The sequence below is a fragment of the Lutra lutra genome, chromosome 1, assembly GCF_902655055.1.
Source record: "Lutra lutra chromosome 1, mLutLut1.2, whole genome shotgun sequence".
NCBI classification, from domain to species: Eukaryota; Metazoa; Chordata; class Mammalia; order Carnivora; family Mustelidae; genus Lutra; species Lutra lutra.
Window position 1 is genome coordinate 135072869 of NC_062278.1, and position 18327 is coordinate 135091195.

The 18327-nt window shown below is 36.9% G+C and overlaps 1 protein-coding gene across 1 annotated transcript in view; it reads right to left on the reverse strand.

Annotated features, from left to right (window-relative positions):
* ANKRD28 (ankyrin repeat domain 28) overlaps positions 1 to 18327 on the reverse strand; it is a 201476-nt gene that overhangs the window by 37010 nt on the left and 146139 nt on the right. Inside the window, 5 exon segments of the mRNA XM_047737492.1 lie at positions 942 to 1005; positions 2840 to 2922; positions 4172 to 4286; positions 5596 to 5674; positions 16832 to 17044. Coding sequence (XP_047593448.1) covers positions 942 to 1005; positions 2840 to 2922; positions 4172 to 4286; positions 5596 to 5674; positions 16832 to 17044 — 554 coding nt within the window.

Consider the following 18327-nt stretch of genomic DNA (forward strand, 5'->3'; position numbering starts at 1 on the left):
ACTTGTCCTCTGAAACCACTGGGAACTTTTTTTTTTTTTTTTTTAAAGATTTTATTTATTTATTTGACAGAGAGATCACAAGCAGGCAGAGAGGCAGGCAGAGAGAAAGGAGGAAGCAGGCTCCCTGCTGAGCAGAGAGCCCGATGTGGGGCTTGATACCAGGACTCTGAGATCATGACCTGAGCCGAAGGCAGCAGCTTAACCCACTGAGCCACCCAGGCGCCCCCGCACTGGGAACTTTTAAAGAATGATTATTAGTAATAAAATTCTTGTAAATGATGTTTTTGACAAGTCACCATGAATTAAATGTCTTATTGCAGATTTAGGATCTAACTGATCAGAAACAATAGATTAGCAGCATGCTTCAAAGATGATGAGTTTTAATTGAAGGTGTTGTTCTTTCAAACCAAGAGCCTAGTTACCCCTAGCAGCAATATTTAAAACTTTGTCTAAATTTTTCAATCTCAAAAATTTTCTTTTTCCTATTAGGGTGGAGGAAAGACATAAACAAGCCACAGACATTTTTTTCTCCTAAAATTATGATTTAAAAAACCCTACACAGCTTCTCATAGAACATCAGTATTACTCAGAACATCTCTAATGTTTCGTTGCTCTCTATTCCTTTCATTTACCCACAAATGATTTTCTCTCACAAAAAGCAATACTTCCTTTTAAAGTTTTGCTCCACCTCCCCCACATTACTGTATCCTTTTACAGTTTTGTTCCACCTCTCTTCCCACTCATAATTTATGACTTAGATGGAAGACGGTTTAGAAAAAGTAATTTCTACTACTCTGGACTTTCTTCTCCCAAACCATTCCTTTTATGGTTTGTTTTCCATTTTGACACAGCCCAGAACTATTAAAGAGAAACAAAAATAAGAGAAAAACTGACATGACCAGCTACCTTCTTCTTAAAAAGTAAAAATTTTGTTAACATACCCTCCAGCTGCAGCTGCGTGTAGACAGGTCCTTCCAAAATCATCTGGGGTATCTATATCAAATCCTGTAAGAATGAATACATCTTACATAGTATCATAGGTAAGTTATTTCATATTAAAGTACTATGTCAAGAAATGTCATGTATCATATGACCCCCAATCTCAAACAAAACTGAATTACAAATAGGCACAAAATTATTGAAAGTAGGTAATAATATATAATATTGCCAAAAAAAACTGCCTCTAAAGGACTGAGACTAGCTTTAGGATAAGTGCTGGAGAACTTGTTTAAAAACCATAGGATATAACGGAATATTATTCAACAATAAAAAGAAGTGAAGTACTGATACATGTTATAATATGAATGATCCTTGAGAACACTTGGCTAAGTGAAAGAAAAGACCACATCTTGGGTGATTCCATTTCTATGAACTTTCCAGAACAGACAAATTTAGAGACAGAAAGCAGAGTAATGGTTGCTTAGAGAGATGAGGGAGGAAATGAGGACTGACTGCTAACAGGAGGATGAGAATGTTCTAAAACTGACTATAGGGGTGCATGGATGGTTCAGTTGGGTTAAGCATCTGACTTTGGCTCAGGTCATGATCTCAGGGTCCTAGGATCAAACTCTGTGTGTGGCTCCCCGCTGAGCAGGGAGTCTGCTTGTCCCTCTGCCACCTCCCCCCGCCCCTGCGCTGCGCACACTCTCTCTCTCAAATATATAAGATCTTAAAAAAAAGAAAAAAACAACTGTAATGATGGACACATACCTCTGAATATACTAATAGACACTGAACTATATGCTTTAAATGGGTGAATTGCATGTTATGTGAATTATGTTTTTAGGGGTGCCTAGGTGACTCAGTTGGTTAAGCATCTGCCTTCAGCTTAGGTCATGATCTTGGGGTCCTGGGATGGAACCTGTGTCAGGCTCCCTACTTAGCAGGGAGTCTGTTTCTCCCTCTGCCCCTCCCTGCCACTTGTGCTCTCTTCCTCTCTCAAATAAAAATCTTAAAAAACAAACCAACAAACAAAAAACTGTTTTTAAAAGAAGCCATAGGTGCTTTGCTACCTGTGGATTATTACTAACACTGAGGAGAAATTTTAGACTTCTCTTTCATAGACAAATGGGTTTGTGAATACTTGTGGACATACACATACTTTTAAAAACTTAAAGCAGAAATAACTAAAAAACAAACAAACAAACAAACAAAAACCCACTAAGAAAAACTCAGAAGTGACTGTCTCACAGAGTATGTTAATTTTCACCAAAACTTTCTCATAATTTTTTCAGCAATCGTGAGTATTAATATGCAAAATGTGTTCAACTTTTTTAACACCGAGAAAGATTATCATTTAAAATCAATTGAATTATATATACTCAGTAATTCTATGCATTTAATAAGGACCACAGTTTTAGAATATTTGTAGAAAGCTATAGATCCTGTTTTGTTTCAAACAGACTATGATTATGTTATTATAACACAGTAATTAGATATGGTATAAATAATTTCACAAACCTGGAAGATACTATAGCATGGCTATCAGCTCCTAAAAAGGAAGCATGCAAATGAAGATATTCTGTTTCTAGACATATGGAGATGATCCAAGAAAACTACCATTCAATGAATAGAAACTACTCTAGAAATACTCCATATCCCATTCCCCAGCTAACAGAAGGAAATACTGGAAAAATAAAACTTTTCCCAGATTTGAAGATAAAACTGAATCTTAAAGTTAAAAAAGACCCAACATCTTCTAAGAGAGTTTAATAAATGATTCACACTTGTACATATCTACAAGTAATTTTGGAAAAGCAGGATAAGGAGACTGTACTGAAATATGGAGGGCTTTGGGGAAACAACAAAAAAAGACTCCGTCTACAATGGTTCCACTTACCAGAAGAAAGAAGTTTTCTGCAGCAATCTGAAAAACCACTTAAGGCTGCCAAATGGAGGGGGAACATTCCATGTATGCCACGCCTGAAGTGTAAGTAGGATCATTACAATCAAGAATAACACAATCATTTAAATAAATTACAAAGAAACTAGTTAAAGTGGAAAGATAATTAGATGAGTCCAAACCTTTAATATTTTAAAGAGCAATTTGGCAAAAGGTTGAAGGTGGGCATAGCTTATTTATTATCCAGCAATTTTCCTCCAGAAGTAGAATTTTTCAACCTTAGTACTATTGCCATGAAGGACTTTGTTGGGGGCTGGGGAGGGGCAGCTTCCCTGTGCATACAGGATGTTCAGAGGTGCCCCTGAGCTCTATCCAAACCAGATGCCAGTCACACCCTCCTCCCAAAATATGACAACCAAAATTGTCTCTGGACATTTGCCTAGAGTATGAAATTCATTCTTCTGCTTTGCCAGTGAGAATCATTACCACAACACAAAATGTTCAAGAATGCTCACTGTAGTAATTTTTGTAAAATTGGAAGCAACTTAAATTTGCAAATAAGTAGAATGAATAAACTATGAAATCTTTATGTAATAATTACATTTTATAAAATGGATGAACTACAGGTTATTTGTAGAGATTATGAAAGAAAGTCCAAATTTTCTACATGGCTAAATCAGAGATTGCAAAAATGTGTAGAGTTCCATCACATTTACAGAAAGCTTAAAAGAAGGTTTAAAACATGTTAATGAATATATGTAATAAATGTAATAAGATATAATAAAAATATAAAGACACACCTAAGAATGATAAACATCAATTTAAGTAGGGTGTTTACTTCTACATAGCATGCAAGAGAATCCATCTTTCCAAAAAACCTTTAAAGAGAAACTTCAATATATAAATAGACAAATGTGTTGTTTTGACCAAAGTGGGGGGGGGGCGGGGGGGGCAAAAAATCTACAGATAATATTATCTGAATGAAAAAGAAAAGCATTCAGTACATAAATACTTTTAGGTCTTTTATTTACTTTTAGATTAAAAATAAATAGATCACAACAATGAAAAGCTCTGACTAAAACTGTGCATTATTCATAATCTAGAATTCACTGGGGTAAAAAAAAATGCACTATGCTGGCTTACCAAAGAAATCACATTAAATATCTATTCTAGCATATCATCCATACAAATAGGTAAAAGCTCAAGCAATTAGCACCATATTGGGCACAAAGATCCATACATCTACTTGAAATCTCCAGAACACAGCAATTCACTTCCATCTGTGTTTCCCTTTCAGCACAGCTATCAACACTGTGGTTAAGTACTTACTTTGCAGTGTCAGCACCACTTGTAATAAGAGTGTTGATTAGCAGCTCATGGCCGTACCTTGCTGCTATGTGCAAAGGGGTGTTTCCATTCTTATCCTCACAGTCAATTACAGCTCCTGCAATAAATAATGTACTATCAGATGCTGGACTATATTAAGATCAAGTCAAATTTATTACACAGAAAGTAACATAAAACTCTATTCAGGCATAAACTAATGGATATAGTGATTTAACTAGGTTTCACTCATAGGACATATAACGGACCAGGCACTGAGGTTACAGGTTTTTTTTTTTTTTAAATTTTTTTTTTTTTTTTAATTTAAAGGCTCCCTGCCGAGCAGAGAGCCCGATGTGGGGCTCGATCCCAGGACTCTGGGATCATGACCTGAGCCGAAGGCAGAGGCTTTTACCTACTGAGCCACCCAGGCGCCCCCTGAGGTTACAGGTTTTACACTTAAAAACAATTTTGTGAACTAAGCATAAGCTTTTAATATATTTTATTTTATTTTTTTGTTAAGATTTTATTTATTTACTTGGCAGAGAGAGAGAGAGAGAGAGATCACAAGGAGGCAGAGAGGCAGAGAGGGGGAAGCAGGCTCCCAGATAAGTAGAGCACCTGATGCAGGGCTTGATTCCAGGACCCTGAGATCATGACCTGAGCTGAAGGCAGAGGCTTTAACTCACTGAGCCAGCCAGGTGCTCAGCTTTTAATATATTTTAAAATGATGAAAGGGTTCTGGGGTCCTATAAGTTTGGAAACCACTATATTAAAACAAAATTAAATACATTTCTTTAGAGCAAGATTTCAGAGCTTTAATGCACACATGCCAAGTATCATCAAAATTGCAGGCAATGCTTCAGGAATTATTTGATCACAAAACTACTACTTTTTCCTTGCAAAACCGTAACAACTATTATCTTGAGGACTATTAACAAACAGTTCCTTGGAATATGGCTTGGGAAACACTAAAGTAATGTACCTAAGAGCTTTTATTTAAAGGTTTAGCTTGCCTAGTACTAATTCAAATGCAAAAGAATACAAGTTCTGAAAGTAAAGTCCTAAAAATAGTTCAGAATACCCAAAAGGGGAAAAATGATAAATGCACCAGAGTTTTGTTAATGTATAATACAAATACAAACTGCGGTGGAAAGGCAAAGTTTTCTATTTAGCAATGCTTTAAAAAAGCCCACACCAACTGCTAGAGAAATTGTATTTCTAATTCAGGTGAAACAAAACAAAAATAAATGAAAAATTATGAAAGATACATATATATGGCATTTTATACTCTTTATTATTTGATCTTCATAAGATCTGAAATCAAATATTAAAAATATATAGACAGCTACAATAATTTCTCAATACCATTCATTTTGTGGATGTTTTTACTACATTTAAGAAAAAAAACAAACAGAAATACTTTTTACCACTCTGGATAATGGTTTGTGATCTGGAGAATCTACCATGGAGGGCAGTCATGTGCAGTGGGGTTTTCCCATCCTTGCTCTGAAATAATCAAATATGAAAGATTTAAAATTACTGTTATATCTGTAATATGTAACTCTTAGTTTTATTTTGAATATCCTCCTGCATCTTTATCTTGTAAAACTACTATTCAAGCATTAAGTTTAGCTCAAACTTATGGAGGTAAAAGAGCTGTTCAGAATTAGGAACTTTTTTTTTTAAAGTACAGATATTATGAAGCACAAATATAGAAAACAAAACAAAACAACCAACCCTCAATGCCTACAGTTTACCAAAGCTCTGCACGGTAGGTATACAGTGTAATCCTAGTATCATTCCTGTTACAAAGGTGGGAAAACTGGAGCACAAGGATATTAATGATTCAACCAAGGTCACATAGTCAGTAGTGGTACAACTGGAATGTTTCCCACCTTTCCAAAATTTGACCTTGCTACAGATCTTTCATTTTAAGAAATGCTGAATCCCTCCCTCAACCAAGGAAAAGTGAAAGTCAGAATTAACTTCAACTACTATAATTCACTTTAAAAATTTAATACATTAATTTGTTTATAATTATTTGTAATCAATACTGTTAGCTTTTTTCTCAAATTACTTAAAAATATAATCATATTGGCTGGGTATGTGCGTATTTAATGTACAAACTCTGAAATTCTAAAGGGCTTTATCAAAACATACAATGTGACCATTACAAAGAAAGAATCTATTTTGCAATTCCTAATCCCTCAGCAATATTCAGCCTATCTTCTGTGTGTATATATATTTAAAAATGAAATGCAACAAGTGTCCTAAGTTTACACTAAAACTGTATAATGCAGACCTCAAGAAATTCTGTCATTATACTAGAGTGTCAGATGAACATAATTACCTATCAATGTGTTTGATTCCATAATTTTATATTAATTTTTTCAAGCAAACTACCCAACAGGCAATTTATCTCAAAGAATTCTCAAACCTTTGGAAGCAGTGTGTACACAAGAGGGAAAACAAAGCAAAGCAAACCAAAACAAACCCAAGCAAACAAATAAGGTAGGCTCTGGAGTCAGAAAGACCTGAGCTGAATCCTGGTTCTGCCAGTTACCAGAGCAAGAATTAGGAGAAGCTGTCTATCTTCTTGGGCCTTCACTTCTCGACTGGAAATGGATATACTACTTGGACCTCATAGTCTTGCTGTACAGAATAGACTAATCTTTTGTAAACCAACCATATGATATATGGGTGTTTTCATCTATGTACCAGTTATTCTTTCAACCAGAAAAAAACAAAACAAAAACAAAACAAAAAGCACAAAAGCATTTTAATAATGGGATTCCAGTTTGGAATGTTTTTTCAAAATGTTCCCTAACATATCTTGATTCTTTAATCTTTTACCTTAAAGACATAAAAAAAGTAAAAATAAAAACTAAACAGTAATATAAATTTAAGTTCGTAAAATGATGAAATGTGAAATATAATTATAGCTAACATTTATATACATAGTAAGCACTATGTTCCAAGCAGTTTTACAACACTTTGTATATATATATCAGTTATTTGTGTGTTAAAACCCTATGACTTATATGCTATTGACCATATCTTACAGGCCAAGGTGTTAAGAAATGTAACCAGGTCTCACAGCTAGTAAGTGGAGTCCTCCAGGTGGCACTGGATTAACATTTTTACTTTCTACTACATACTTAAGGATCATAAAAGTATTCCAAATATACTAAAACAAACCAACAAAAAACCCCCAAAAGATTCAGGTTACCAAATGAAAAGTCCATCTTAAGACATGTTATAAGGAGGAGAGCACATTTATTTCTCTTTGAATTGGGGAGACAATGGGTAGATTTTTTTTTTTTAAGTCACCTTAATTTTAGAACAAATTAGAAGCTTAAACAGGAAATAAAGATCCACCAAAATTCTAAGAGTTGGGTTCACAAGTGACCATAAATAGCAACAAAAAATAAGCCACACACATTACTTTTTATGTTTAAATTTTAAATCAAATTATTTGAGATATTTTACCTGACCAAAATTTATTCTTAAGAATAAGGTGAAGTGGAAAAGATGTGCATTTAAGGGATACAATCAATGCAGTAGGGCTCAAGTCAGTAAGAAAGGTTATAAAAACCAGACCTAGATTATTTTTTAAACTTCACTCATTTTATCTCTATGTAGTACTTTGTGAAACAGTCAATTAATAAACCTATAAACAAATAATTGAGTAATTTCAAGCCTGAATTCTTATTCCAATTTCTAGTCATCCACAACTTGATAAGGGACAGAAACACCAAAATGGAGAATGACGTAAAAGAAAAAAGATGAAGCAGGGAGTAAGAGGTGACTTGATAAGAAGAACATGAGGGTTATAATTCTCTTTTTTTTTTTTTTTTTTTTTACAATGTAAGGCAAATGTCAAAGCCTTATTAGCTCCTTAATCAAGCAACAATTTGATAGGCACTGATTTGATAAATATAGGAAATACAGGTGTCAGGAATGAAGATAAATTATTGAGTGAATATATATTCTTACTCGTTGAAAACACATAGTTATTAATAATTTTTATATAATTTCAGAGCTGGAAGGTACCTTAGAAGTCATTAACATCATGACCTGTGTTCCAAAGGAATGTGGCTATATGATAACTGGACAACTGCATATTAATGGGATGTCATACATCCCCAAGCAAGATTCAGGCAACTTTTTAGGAAATCTATTTCTAAACCAGTATCATTGGCTTGTTCCCTTCAAATCTATTTAGCTACTAGAGTCAGCTATGTAGGCACTCACACATGAATCAAATTATCTACCAGCAAGTTATATTAAATATTCATGTCTAAATGGCACTGTATAAAATACACAAGAAGGCTAATTTTTACCCCTTAAAGACAGCACTATAGAAACTAAAAGGTGTGTCACAGCTAATGATATAGGTAAGCCGTGATACTTAATATTTAATATTCAACAATGATTTAACTATAGTCACCTGATCATAAACAGATCTCAGAGACTAAAAAACCGGTTATGATATTTTGAAAAATGTTAAAATCTAATCTTCATTAAAAAATATTACTAGGCCTTTAAGGAAACAAGTAACAAATGTCTCTCCTTCACAAGAGTTTAGATACTGTTCTACTCCCCGATTATCCAAACAACAGGAATTTTTCAAATTTAACTAAGGAGTTCAAATTTATTATCAATAAATTTTTAGTGAAGGAGGAGTCAAGATGGCGGAGAAGTAGCAGGCTGAGACGACTTCAGGTAGCGGGAGATCAGCTAGATAGCTTATCTAAAGATTGCAAACACCTATAAATCCAACGGGAGATTGAAGAGAAGAAGAACAGCAATTCTAGAAACAGAAAATCAACCACTATCTGAAAGGTAGGACTGGTGGAGAAGTGAATCCAAAGCGACGGGAAGATAGACCGCGGGGGGAGGGGCCGGCTCCTGGCGAGCGGCGGAGCAATGGAGCACAAAATCAGGACTTTTAAAAGTCTGTTCCGCTGAGGGACATCGCTCCAGAGGCTTAACTGGGGTGAAGCCCAGGCGGGGTCAGCGCGGCCTCAGGTCCAACAGGGTCACAGAAGGATCGGGGGTGTCTGAGTGTCGCAGAGCTTACCGGTATTAGAACAGGAAAGCCGGCTACAGAGACAGAGCCGAGGAGTGAGCTCTAAACTCAGGGTTACCTTGAACCGGTCACAGGCTCGGTCAGCTCGGAGCGCGGCTGGAGGCCAGGGTGACGGGAGTCATTGGGCGCTGTTCTCTGAGGCCGCACTGAGGAGTGGGGCCCCGGGCTCTCGGCTCCTCCGGGCCGGAGACCGGGAGGCCGCCATCTTCATTCCCGTCTTCCAGAACTCTATGGAAAGCGCTCAGGGAACAAAAGCTCCCGAAAGCAAACCAAGCAAACCCGAGCGGATTACTCAGCCCGCCCCAGGTAAGGGCGGTGCAACTCCCCCTGGGGCAAAGACGCTTGAGAATAACTACACCAGGCCCCTCCTCCAGAAGATCAATGAGAAACCCAGCCAGGACCAAGTTCACCTACCAAGGAGTGCAGTTTCTATACCAAGGAGAGCGGCGGAATTCCACAGGAGAAGAAAGCAAAGCATGGAACTCATGGCTTTCTCCCCATGATTCTTTAGCTTTGCAGTTAATTTAATTTTTTTTTCTTTTTCAATTTTTTTTTCTTCTTCTGCTAAATTTTTTTAACTTTTACTGTTTTCTTTTTTAACGTTTTTTAAATATTCTGATATATATATTTATATTTTTTACTTTTTATATTTTTTATCGGCTTTCTTTTTTTAATACTTTCTTTTCTTTTCTTTTTTTTTTTTTCGGAACCTCTTTTTATCCCCTTTCTCCCCCCTCACGATTTGGGATCGCTTCTGATTTGGCTAAAGCATATTTTCCTGGGGTTGTTGCCACCCTTTTAGTATTTTACTTGCTCCTTCATATACTCTTATCTGGACAAAATGACAAGGTGGAAAAATTCACAACAAAAAAAAGATCAAGAAGCAGTACCAAAGGCTAGGGACCTAATCAATACAGACATTGGTAATATGTCAGATATAGAGTTCAGAATGATGATTCTCAAGGTTCTAGCCGGGCTTGAAAAAGGCATGGAAGATATTAAAGCAACCCTCTCGGGAGATATAAAACACTTTCTGGAGAAATAAAAGAACTAAAATCTAACCAAGTTGAAATCAAAAAAGCTATTAATGAGGTGCAAACAAAAATGGAGGCTCTCACTACTAGGATAAATGAGGCAGAAGAAAGAATTAGCGATATAGAAGACCAAATGACAGAGAATAAAGAAGCTGAGCAAAAGAGGGACAAACAGCTACTGGACCACGAGGGGACAATTCGAGAGATAAGTGACAGCATAAGACGAAACAACATTAGAATAATTGGGATTCCAGAAGAAGAGGAAACAGAGAGGGGAGCAGAAGGTATGTTGGAGAGAATTATTGGAGAGAATTTCCCCAATATGGCAAAGGGAACAAGCATCAAAATCCAGGAGGTTCAGAGAACCCCCCTCAAAATCAATAAGAATAGGTCCATACCCCGTCACCTAATAGTAAAATTTACAAGTCTTAGTGACAAAGAAAAGATCCTGAAAGCAGCCCGGGAAAAGAAGTCTGTAACGTACAATGGTAAAAATATTAGATTGGCAGCAGACTTATCCACAGAGACCTGGCAGGCCAGAAAGAGCTGGCATGACATAGTCAGAGTACTAAATGAGAAAAACATGCAGCCAAGAATACTATATCCAGCTAGGCTATCACTGAAAATAGAAGGAGAGATTAAAAGCTTCCAGGACAAACAAAACTGAAAGAATTTGCAAATACCAAACCAGCTCTACAGGAAATATTGAAAGGGGTCCTCTAAGCAAAGAGAGACCCTAAAAGTAGTAGATCAGAAAGAAACAGAGACAATATACAATAACAGTCACCTTACAGGCAATACAATGGCACTAAATTCATATCTCTCAATAGTTACCCTGAATGTTAATGGGCTAAATGCCCCAATCAAAAGACACAGGGTATCAGAATGGATAAAAAAACAAAACCCATCTATATGTTGCCTACAAGAAACTCATCTTAAACCCGAAGACACCTCCAGGTTTAAAGTGAGGGGGTGGAAAAGAATTTACCATGCTAATGGACATCAGAAGAAAGCAGGAGTGGCAATCCTTCTATCAGATCAATTAGATTTTAAGCCAAAGACTATAATAAGAGATGAGGAAGGACACTATATCATACTCAAAGGAACTGTCCAACAAGAAGATCTAACAATTTTAAACATCTATGCCCCTAACGTGGGAGCAGCCAACTATATAAACCAATTAGTAACAAAATCAAAGAAACACATCGACAAGAATACAATAATAGTAGGGGATTTTAACACTCCCCTCACTGAAATGGACAGATCATCCAAGCAAAAGATCAACAAGGAAATAAAGGCCTTAAATGACACACCGGACCAGATGGACATCACAGATATATTCAGAACATTTCATCCCAAAGCAACAGAATACACATTCTTCTCTAGTGCACATGGAACATTCTCCAGAATAGATCACATTCTTGGTCCTAAATCAAGTCTCAACCGGTATCAACAGATTGGAGTCATTCCCTGCATTTTTTCAGACCACAATGCTCTAAAGCTAGAACTCAATAACAAGAGGAAATTTGGAAAGAACCCAAATACATGGAGACTAAACAGCATCCTTCTAAAGAATGAATGGGTCAACCAGGAAATTAAAGAAGAACTGAAAATATTCATGGAAAGAAATGATAATGAAAACACAACGGTTCAAAATCTGTGGGACACAACAAAGGCAGTCCTGAGAGGAAAATATATAGCGGTACAAGCCTTTCTCAAGAAACAAGAAAGGTCTCAGGTACACAACCTAACCCTACACCTAAAGGAGCTGGAGAAAGAACAAGAAAGAAACCCTAAACCCAGCAGGAGAAGAGAAATCATAAAGATCAGAGCAGAAATCAATGAAATAGAAACCAAAAAAACAACAGAACAAATCAACGAAACTAGGAGCTGGTTCTTTGAAAGAATTAATAAGATTGATAAACCCCTGGCCAGACTTATCAAAAAGAAAAGAGAAAGGACCCAAATAAAATCATGAATGAAAGAGGAGAGATCACAACAAACACCAAAGAAATACAGACAATTATAAGAACATACTATGAGCAACTCTACGCCAACAAATTTGACAATCTGGAAGAAATGGATGCATTCCTAGAGACATATAAACTACCACAACTGAACCAGGAAGAAATGGAAAGCCTGAACAGACCCATAACCAGTAAGGAGATTGAAACAGTCATCAAAAATCTCCAAACAAACAAAAGCCCAGGGCCAGATGGCTTCCCAGGGGAATTCTACCAAACATTTAAAGAAGAACTAATTCCTATTCTCCTGAAACTGTTCCAAAAAATAGAAATGGAAGGAAAACTTCCAAACTCATTTTAGGAGGCCAGCATCACCTTGATCCCAAAACCAGACAAGGATCCCATCAAAAAAGAGAACTACAGACCAATATCCTTGATGAACACAGATGCAAAAATTCTCGCCAAAATACTAGCCAATAGGATTCAACAGTACATTAAAAGGATTATTCACCATGACCAAGTGGGATTTATTCCAGGGCTGCAAGGCTGGTTCAACATCCGCAAATCAATCAATGTGATACAACACATTAATAAAAGAAAGAACAAGAATCATATGATACTCTCCATAGATGGTAAAAAAGCATCTGACAAAGTACAGCATCCCTTCCTGATCAAAACTCTTCAAAGTGTAGGGATAGACGGCACATACCTCAATATTATCAAAGCCATCTATGAAAAACCCACCGCAAATATCATTCTCAATGGAGAAAAACGGAAAGCTTTTCCGCTAAGGTCAGGAACACGGCAGGGATGTCCGTTATCACCACTGCTATTCAACATAGTACTAGAAGTACTAGCCTCAGCAATCAGACAAGAAAAGGAAATTAAAGGCATCCAAATCGGCAAAGAAGAAGTCAAACTATCACTCTTTGCAGATGATATGATACTATATGTGGAAAACCCAAAAGACTCCACTCCAAAACTGCTAGAACTTGTACAGGAATTCAGTAAAGTGTCAGGATATAAAATCAATGCACAGAAATCAGTTGCATTTCTCTACACCGACAACAAGACAGAAGAAAGAGAAATTAAGGAGTCCATCCCATTTACAATTGCACCCAAAACTATAAGATACCTAGGAATAAACCTAACCAAAGAGACTAAGAATCTATACTCAGAAAACTATAAAGTACTCATGAAAGAAATTGAGGAAGACACAAAGAAATGGAAAAATGTTCCATGCTCCTGGATTGGAAGAATAAATATTGTGAAAATGTCTATGCTACCTAAAGCAATCTACACATTTAATGCAATTCCTATCAAAGTACCATCCTTTTTTTTCAAAGAAATGGAACAAATAATCCTAAAATTTATATGGAACCAGAAAAGACCTCGAATAGCCAAAGGAATATTGAAAAAGCAAGCCAAAGTTGGTGGCATCACAATTCCGGACTTCAAGCTCTATTACAAAGCTGTCATCATCAAGACAGCATGGTACTGGCACAAAAAGCAGACACATAGATCAATGGAACAGAATAGAGAGCCCAGAAATAGACCCTCAACTCTATGGTCAACTCATCTTCGACAAAGCAGGAAAGAATGTCCAATGGAAAGAAGACAGCCTCTTCAATAAATGGTGTTGGGAAAATTGGACAGCCACATGCAGAAAAATGAAATTGGATCATTTCCTTACACCACACACGAAAATAGACTCAAAATGGATGAAGGATCTCAATGTGAGAAAGGAATCCATCAAAATCCTTGAGGAGAACACAGGCAGCAACCTCTTCGACCTCAGCCGCAGCAACATCTTCCTAGGAACATCGCCAAAGGCAAGGGAAGCAAGGGCAAAAATGAACTATTGGGATTTTATCAAGATCAAAAGCTTTTGCACAGCAAAGGAAACAGTGAACAAAACCAAAAGACAACTGACAGAATGGGAGAAGATATTTGCAAATGACATATCAGATAAAGGGCTAGTGTCCAAAATCTATAAAGAACTTAGCAAACTCAACACCCAAAGAACAAATAATCCAATCAAGAAATGGGCAGAGGACATGAACAGACATTTCTGCAAAGAAGACATCCAGATGGCCAACAGACACATGAAAAAGTGCTCCACATCACTCGGCATCAGGGAAATACAAATCAAAACCACCATGAGATATCACCTCACACCAGTCAGAATGGCTAAAATAAACAAGTCAGGAAATGACAGATGCTGGCGAGGATGTGGAGAAAGGGGAACCCTCCTACACTGTTGGTGGGAATGCAAGCTGGTGCAACCACTCTGGAAAACAGCATGGAGTTTCCTCAAAACGTTGAAAATAGAACTACCCTATGACCCAGCAATTGCACTGCTGGGTATTTACCCTAAAGATACAAATGTCGTGATCCGAAGGGGCACGTGCACCCGAATGTTTATGGCAGCAATGTCTACAATAGCCAAACTATGGAAAGAACCTAGATGTCCATCAACAGACGAATGGATAAAGAAGATGTGGTATAAATACACAATGGAATACTATGCAGCCATCAAAAGAAATGAAATCTTGCCATTTGCGACGACGTGGATGGAACTAGAGGATATCATGCTTAGCGAAATAAGTCAATTGGAGAAAGACAACTATCATATGATCTCCCTGATATGAGGGAGAGGAGATGCAACATGGGGGGTTAAGGGGGTAGGAGAAGAATAAATGTAACAAGATGGGATTGGGAGGGAGACAAACCATAAGTGACTGTTAATCTCACAAAACAATCTGAGGGTTGATGGGGGGAGGGGATTGGGAGGGGGGGTGGGGTTATGGATATTGGGGAGGGTATGTGCTATGGTGAGTACTGTGAAGTGTGTAAATCTGGTGATTCACAGACCTGTACCCCTGGGGATAAAAATATATGTTTATAAAAAATAAAATTAAAAAAAAAATTTTTAGTAATTATTTAAACTATTAAAAAAACTTTAGTAGGTGATTTGACTGGGAACTGGAAGCTTTAAATGTATATTCTTAGAAAAGGCATTTTAAACATAATCACAACAGGAGTTCCTTATGATACCTCATGCCCATTCCTTCTTTGGGTATGATGACTATAAATTTTTCCTATAGCTGAGAGTGGAAAATTTAGAGCAATGACTAATTATAGATGCATTTGCTGCTACTGTAGCTATTAGACAGGGTCAACGGTGTCACTAAAGGTCTCTCTAAAGTTAAGAAATATAAGAAGATGGACTCCTTTCTTTACCAATCTGAAGACTGCCTCATGATACACACAAAAGCAGCTGAAATCTTAATTAAAGTTCTGAAAACACATTTTAAGGTTAAATGTTTTTACTAATCCTAAACAGTTCAATTTTATTTGTAGTTTTCTTTTCTATATAACACAAGATACAGACTGGCCAATACTCTAAGAATGAACTGATGTATAAATATAGAAACAATCAGTGAAAGCATCTTGGAAAAATCAAAACAATGATTACGCATTATAAGCTAGTGTTCAAAACTGTGGCTGCGTGTGCTTTTTCACAGAATTATACAGAGAAAGTACATTTATTTTGGTTCCAGAATTTTCACGTCATTTCTAAAATTCAAATGCCCATTCCTAAAAGTGAATGCAACCAAAAAAATCCACAACTATTCCTTATATGTAACACACTGATTGTGGTCTTTTAATTTTTATAAAATTGAAGAAAGCTTCAAAACAGAAAAGTTAAAAGATTACCATGAACAGCCATATACATACCAGCTGGATTCTATCACTAACATTTTACTATACACACATCATCATATATCAATCTCTCCAACCAGCCATCCACCTAATTATTTGATGTTTTTCAAAAGTTGAAGATATGACTACATATTATCTCTAAGCACTTTGGTATGCTTATCATTAACAAGGGTTCAACATCACTTTGGTTTGTTACCTCCTAAGCGAAAATTTACATGCAATGAAGTGTACAAATCTTAAATGTACCACTTTGTGAGTTTTGTCAAATGCTTATTTACATATAAACAAGGCCTATCAAAATACAGAATATTATCATCACCCCAGAAAGTTCACCTAGACCAGACCCGTTTTTCATCAATCCCTCCTCAGAGAGGCAACTGTGTTTTTTTTTCAACTACAGAATCTAGAACCCCATTTAAGTGGAATTTCATCTTTTCTAGAACCTTATGCAAATGGGATTAATACGTATATTCTTGTGTAAGACTTTTTTTGTGTGTGTAAGACTTTTTAAAGATTCACCTGTGTTCTTGTGTCTATATATAATTTGTTCCTTTTTATTCCTGAATGGTATTTGTTACTGATACTATTTTATTTTTTTTTTTAAAGATTTTATTTATTTGACAGAGAGAGATCACAAGTAGGCAGAGAGGCAGGCAGAGAGAGAAAGGAGGAAGCAGGCTCTCCGTGGAACAGAGAGCCTGATGTGGGGCTCCATCCCAGGACCCTGGGATCATGACCTGAGCCAAAGACAGAGGTTTTAACCCACTGAGCCACCCAGGCACCCTGATACTATTTTAAACAGCAAAGTCCTAAATACCACAGTATGGATTCTGATTTTATTTCATACCTTCATATTGACGTCAGCCCCATTGCCCACTAGAAGCTCTAAACACAACGCTCCATGTGTTGATGCAGCAGCAAAGTGCAAAGGGGTAAATCCTTTCTCGTTCTTTTGATTTACATTAGCACCACAGTCTATAAGTTCATTTACTACAACATCTTGTCCATTATAGCAGGCTACATGAAGAGGTGTATTTCCATAGGCATTTGGTTCATTCATCTATTGGAAGAAAAAAAATCTCAGTGTTAAAGTAGTCTTACTACTTGCTACAAGAATGAGAGCTCTTTTAGCGATGTGGTTGTAAGCAAGTTAATGGAATGAGAAATGGGTAAATACACAGATAAGGCTTAGAATGCTAAAGTTCTTTTAAAATAATGAACATTAACAACAGTATTTTAGTGTCAAATAGATTTTTCACATTCAGGGAATATAATTTACACTTGCAATGTCTACTTCATGATAAAACTGAATGATTCCAAGAGTGAAATTTTAGGAAAATGAAAACATCATATATTTTTTTAAAGACTGTATTTATTTATTTGACAGACAAAGATCACAAGTAGGCAGAGAGGCAGGCGGCGGGGTGGGAGAAGCAAGCTCCCAGCTGAGCGGGGAGCCTGATGCAGGACTCGATCCCAGGACCCCGAGATCATGACCTGAGCCAAAGGCAGAGGCTTCAACCACTGAGCCACCCAGGTGCCCTGAAAACAACCTATTTTTAAAGGTCTTCAAAGTAAGGTACAGTCATAAGAATTAACTCTAAGAATCATGATAAATGAACACAAACTAAAAATTCTGAGAGATATTGAATAACACGCCTATTTTCAGCCTTTACATTTGCAGTGACAAAAGATTAAAGTTGGTAACGAAGTAAAGGTCAGGATTGAAAAAACTGAGTGGCACCTTTTTCTATCTATTTCATTTTCCCACAAAGTTGGGCTCTAGATCTTTTCCAGCCTTAACATGTTAACATTTTACCAGAATGAATGTACTCTCCATACTGAGAAATAATTCTTGAGCCAAGTTTCTCTTTTAGTTCTGTTTCTAATAAATAAAACGGGTGAATACTTTAATGTTTACATGACTTTTACATAAAGAATGTGACCTTTGCCCAAAGAGATGTCTGGCCCTCACCCTTGTCTTCTGGGAGGTAATCTATGGCATATCCAATAGGAGGGTCCTCGTTTAGGGTGGAAGCTGGCTACACTGGATCTCAGAGTAGGACTGGCCATAGTCAATGTTCTGGGGGTAGGATACAGCAATGCCACCTAAACCAACCATGTGATTTAGGATGCGGGATTTGGAGCCCTCAGTTATCACTGGACTTGGAAACTGAAATCAACCATGGGGGCAAGTGATCAATCAATCACACCTATGGCGCGCCTGGATGGTTCAGTTAGTTAAGCATCTTTCCTTGGCTCAGGTTATGATCCCAGGGTCCTGGGACTGAGACCCATAACAGGCTCCCTGCTCAGTGGGGAGTCTGCTTCTCCTTCTCCCAC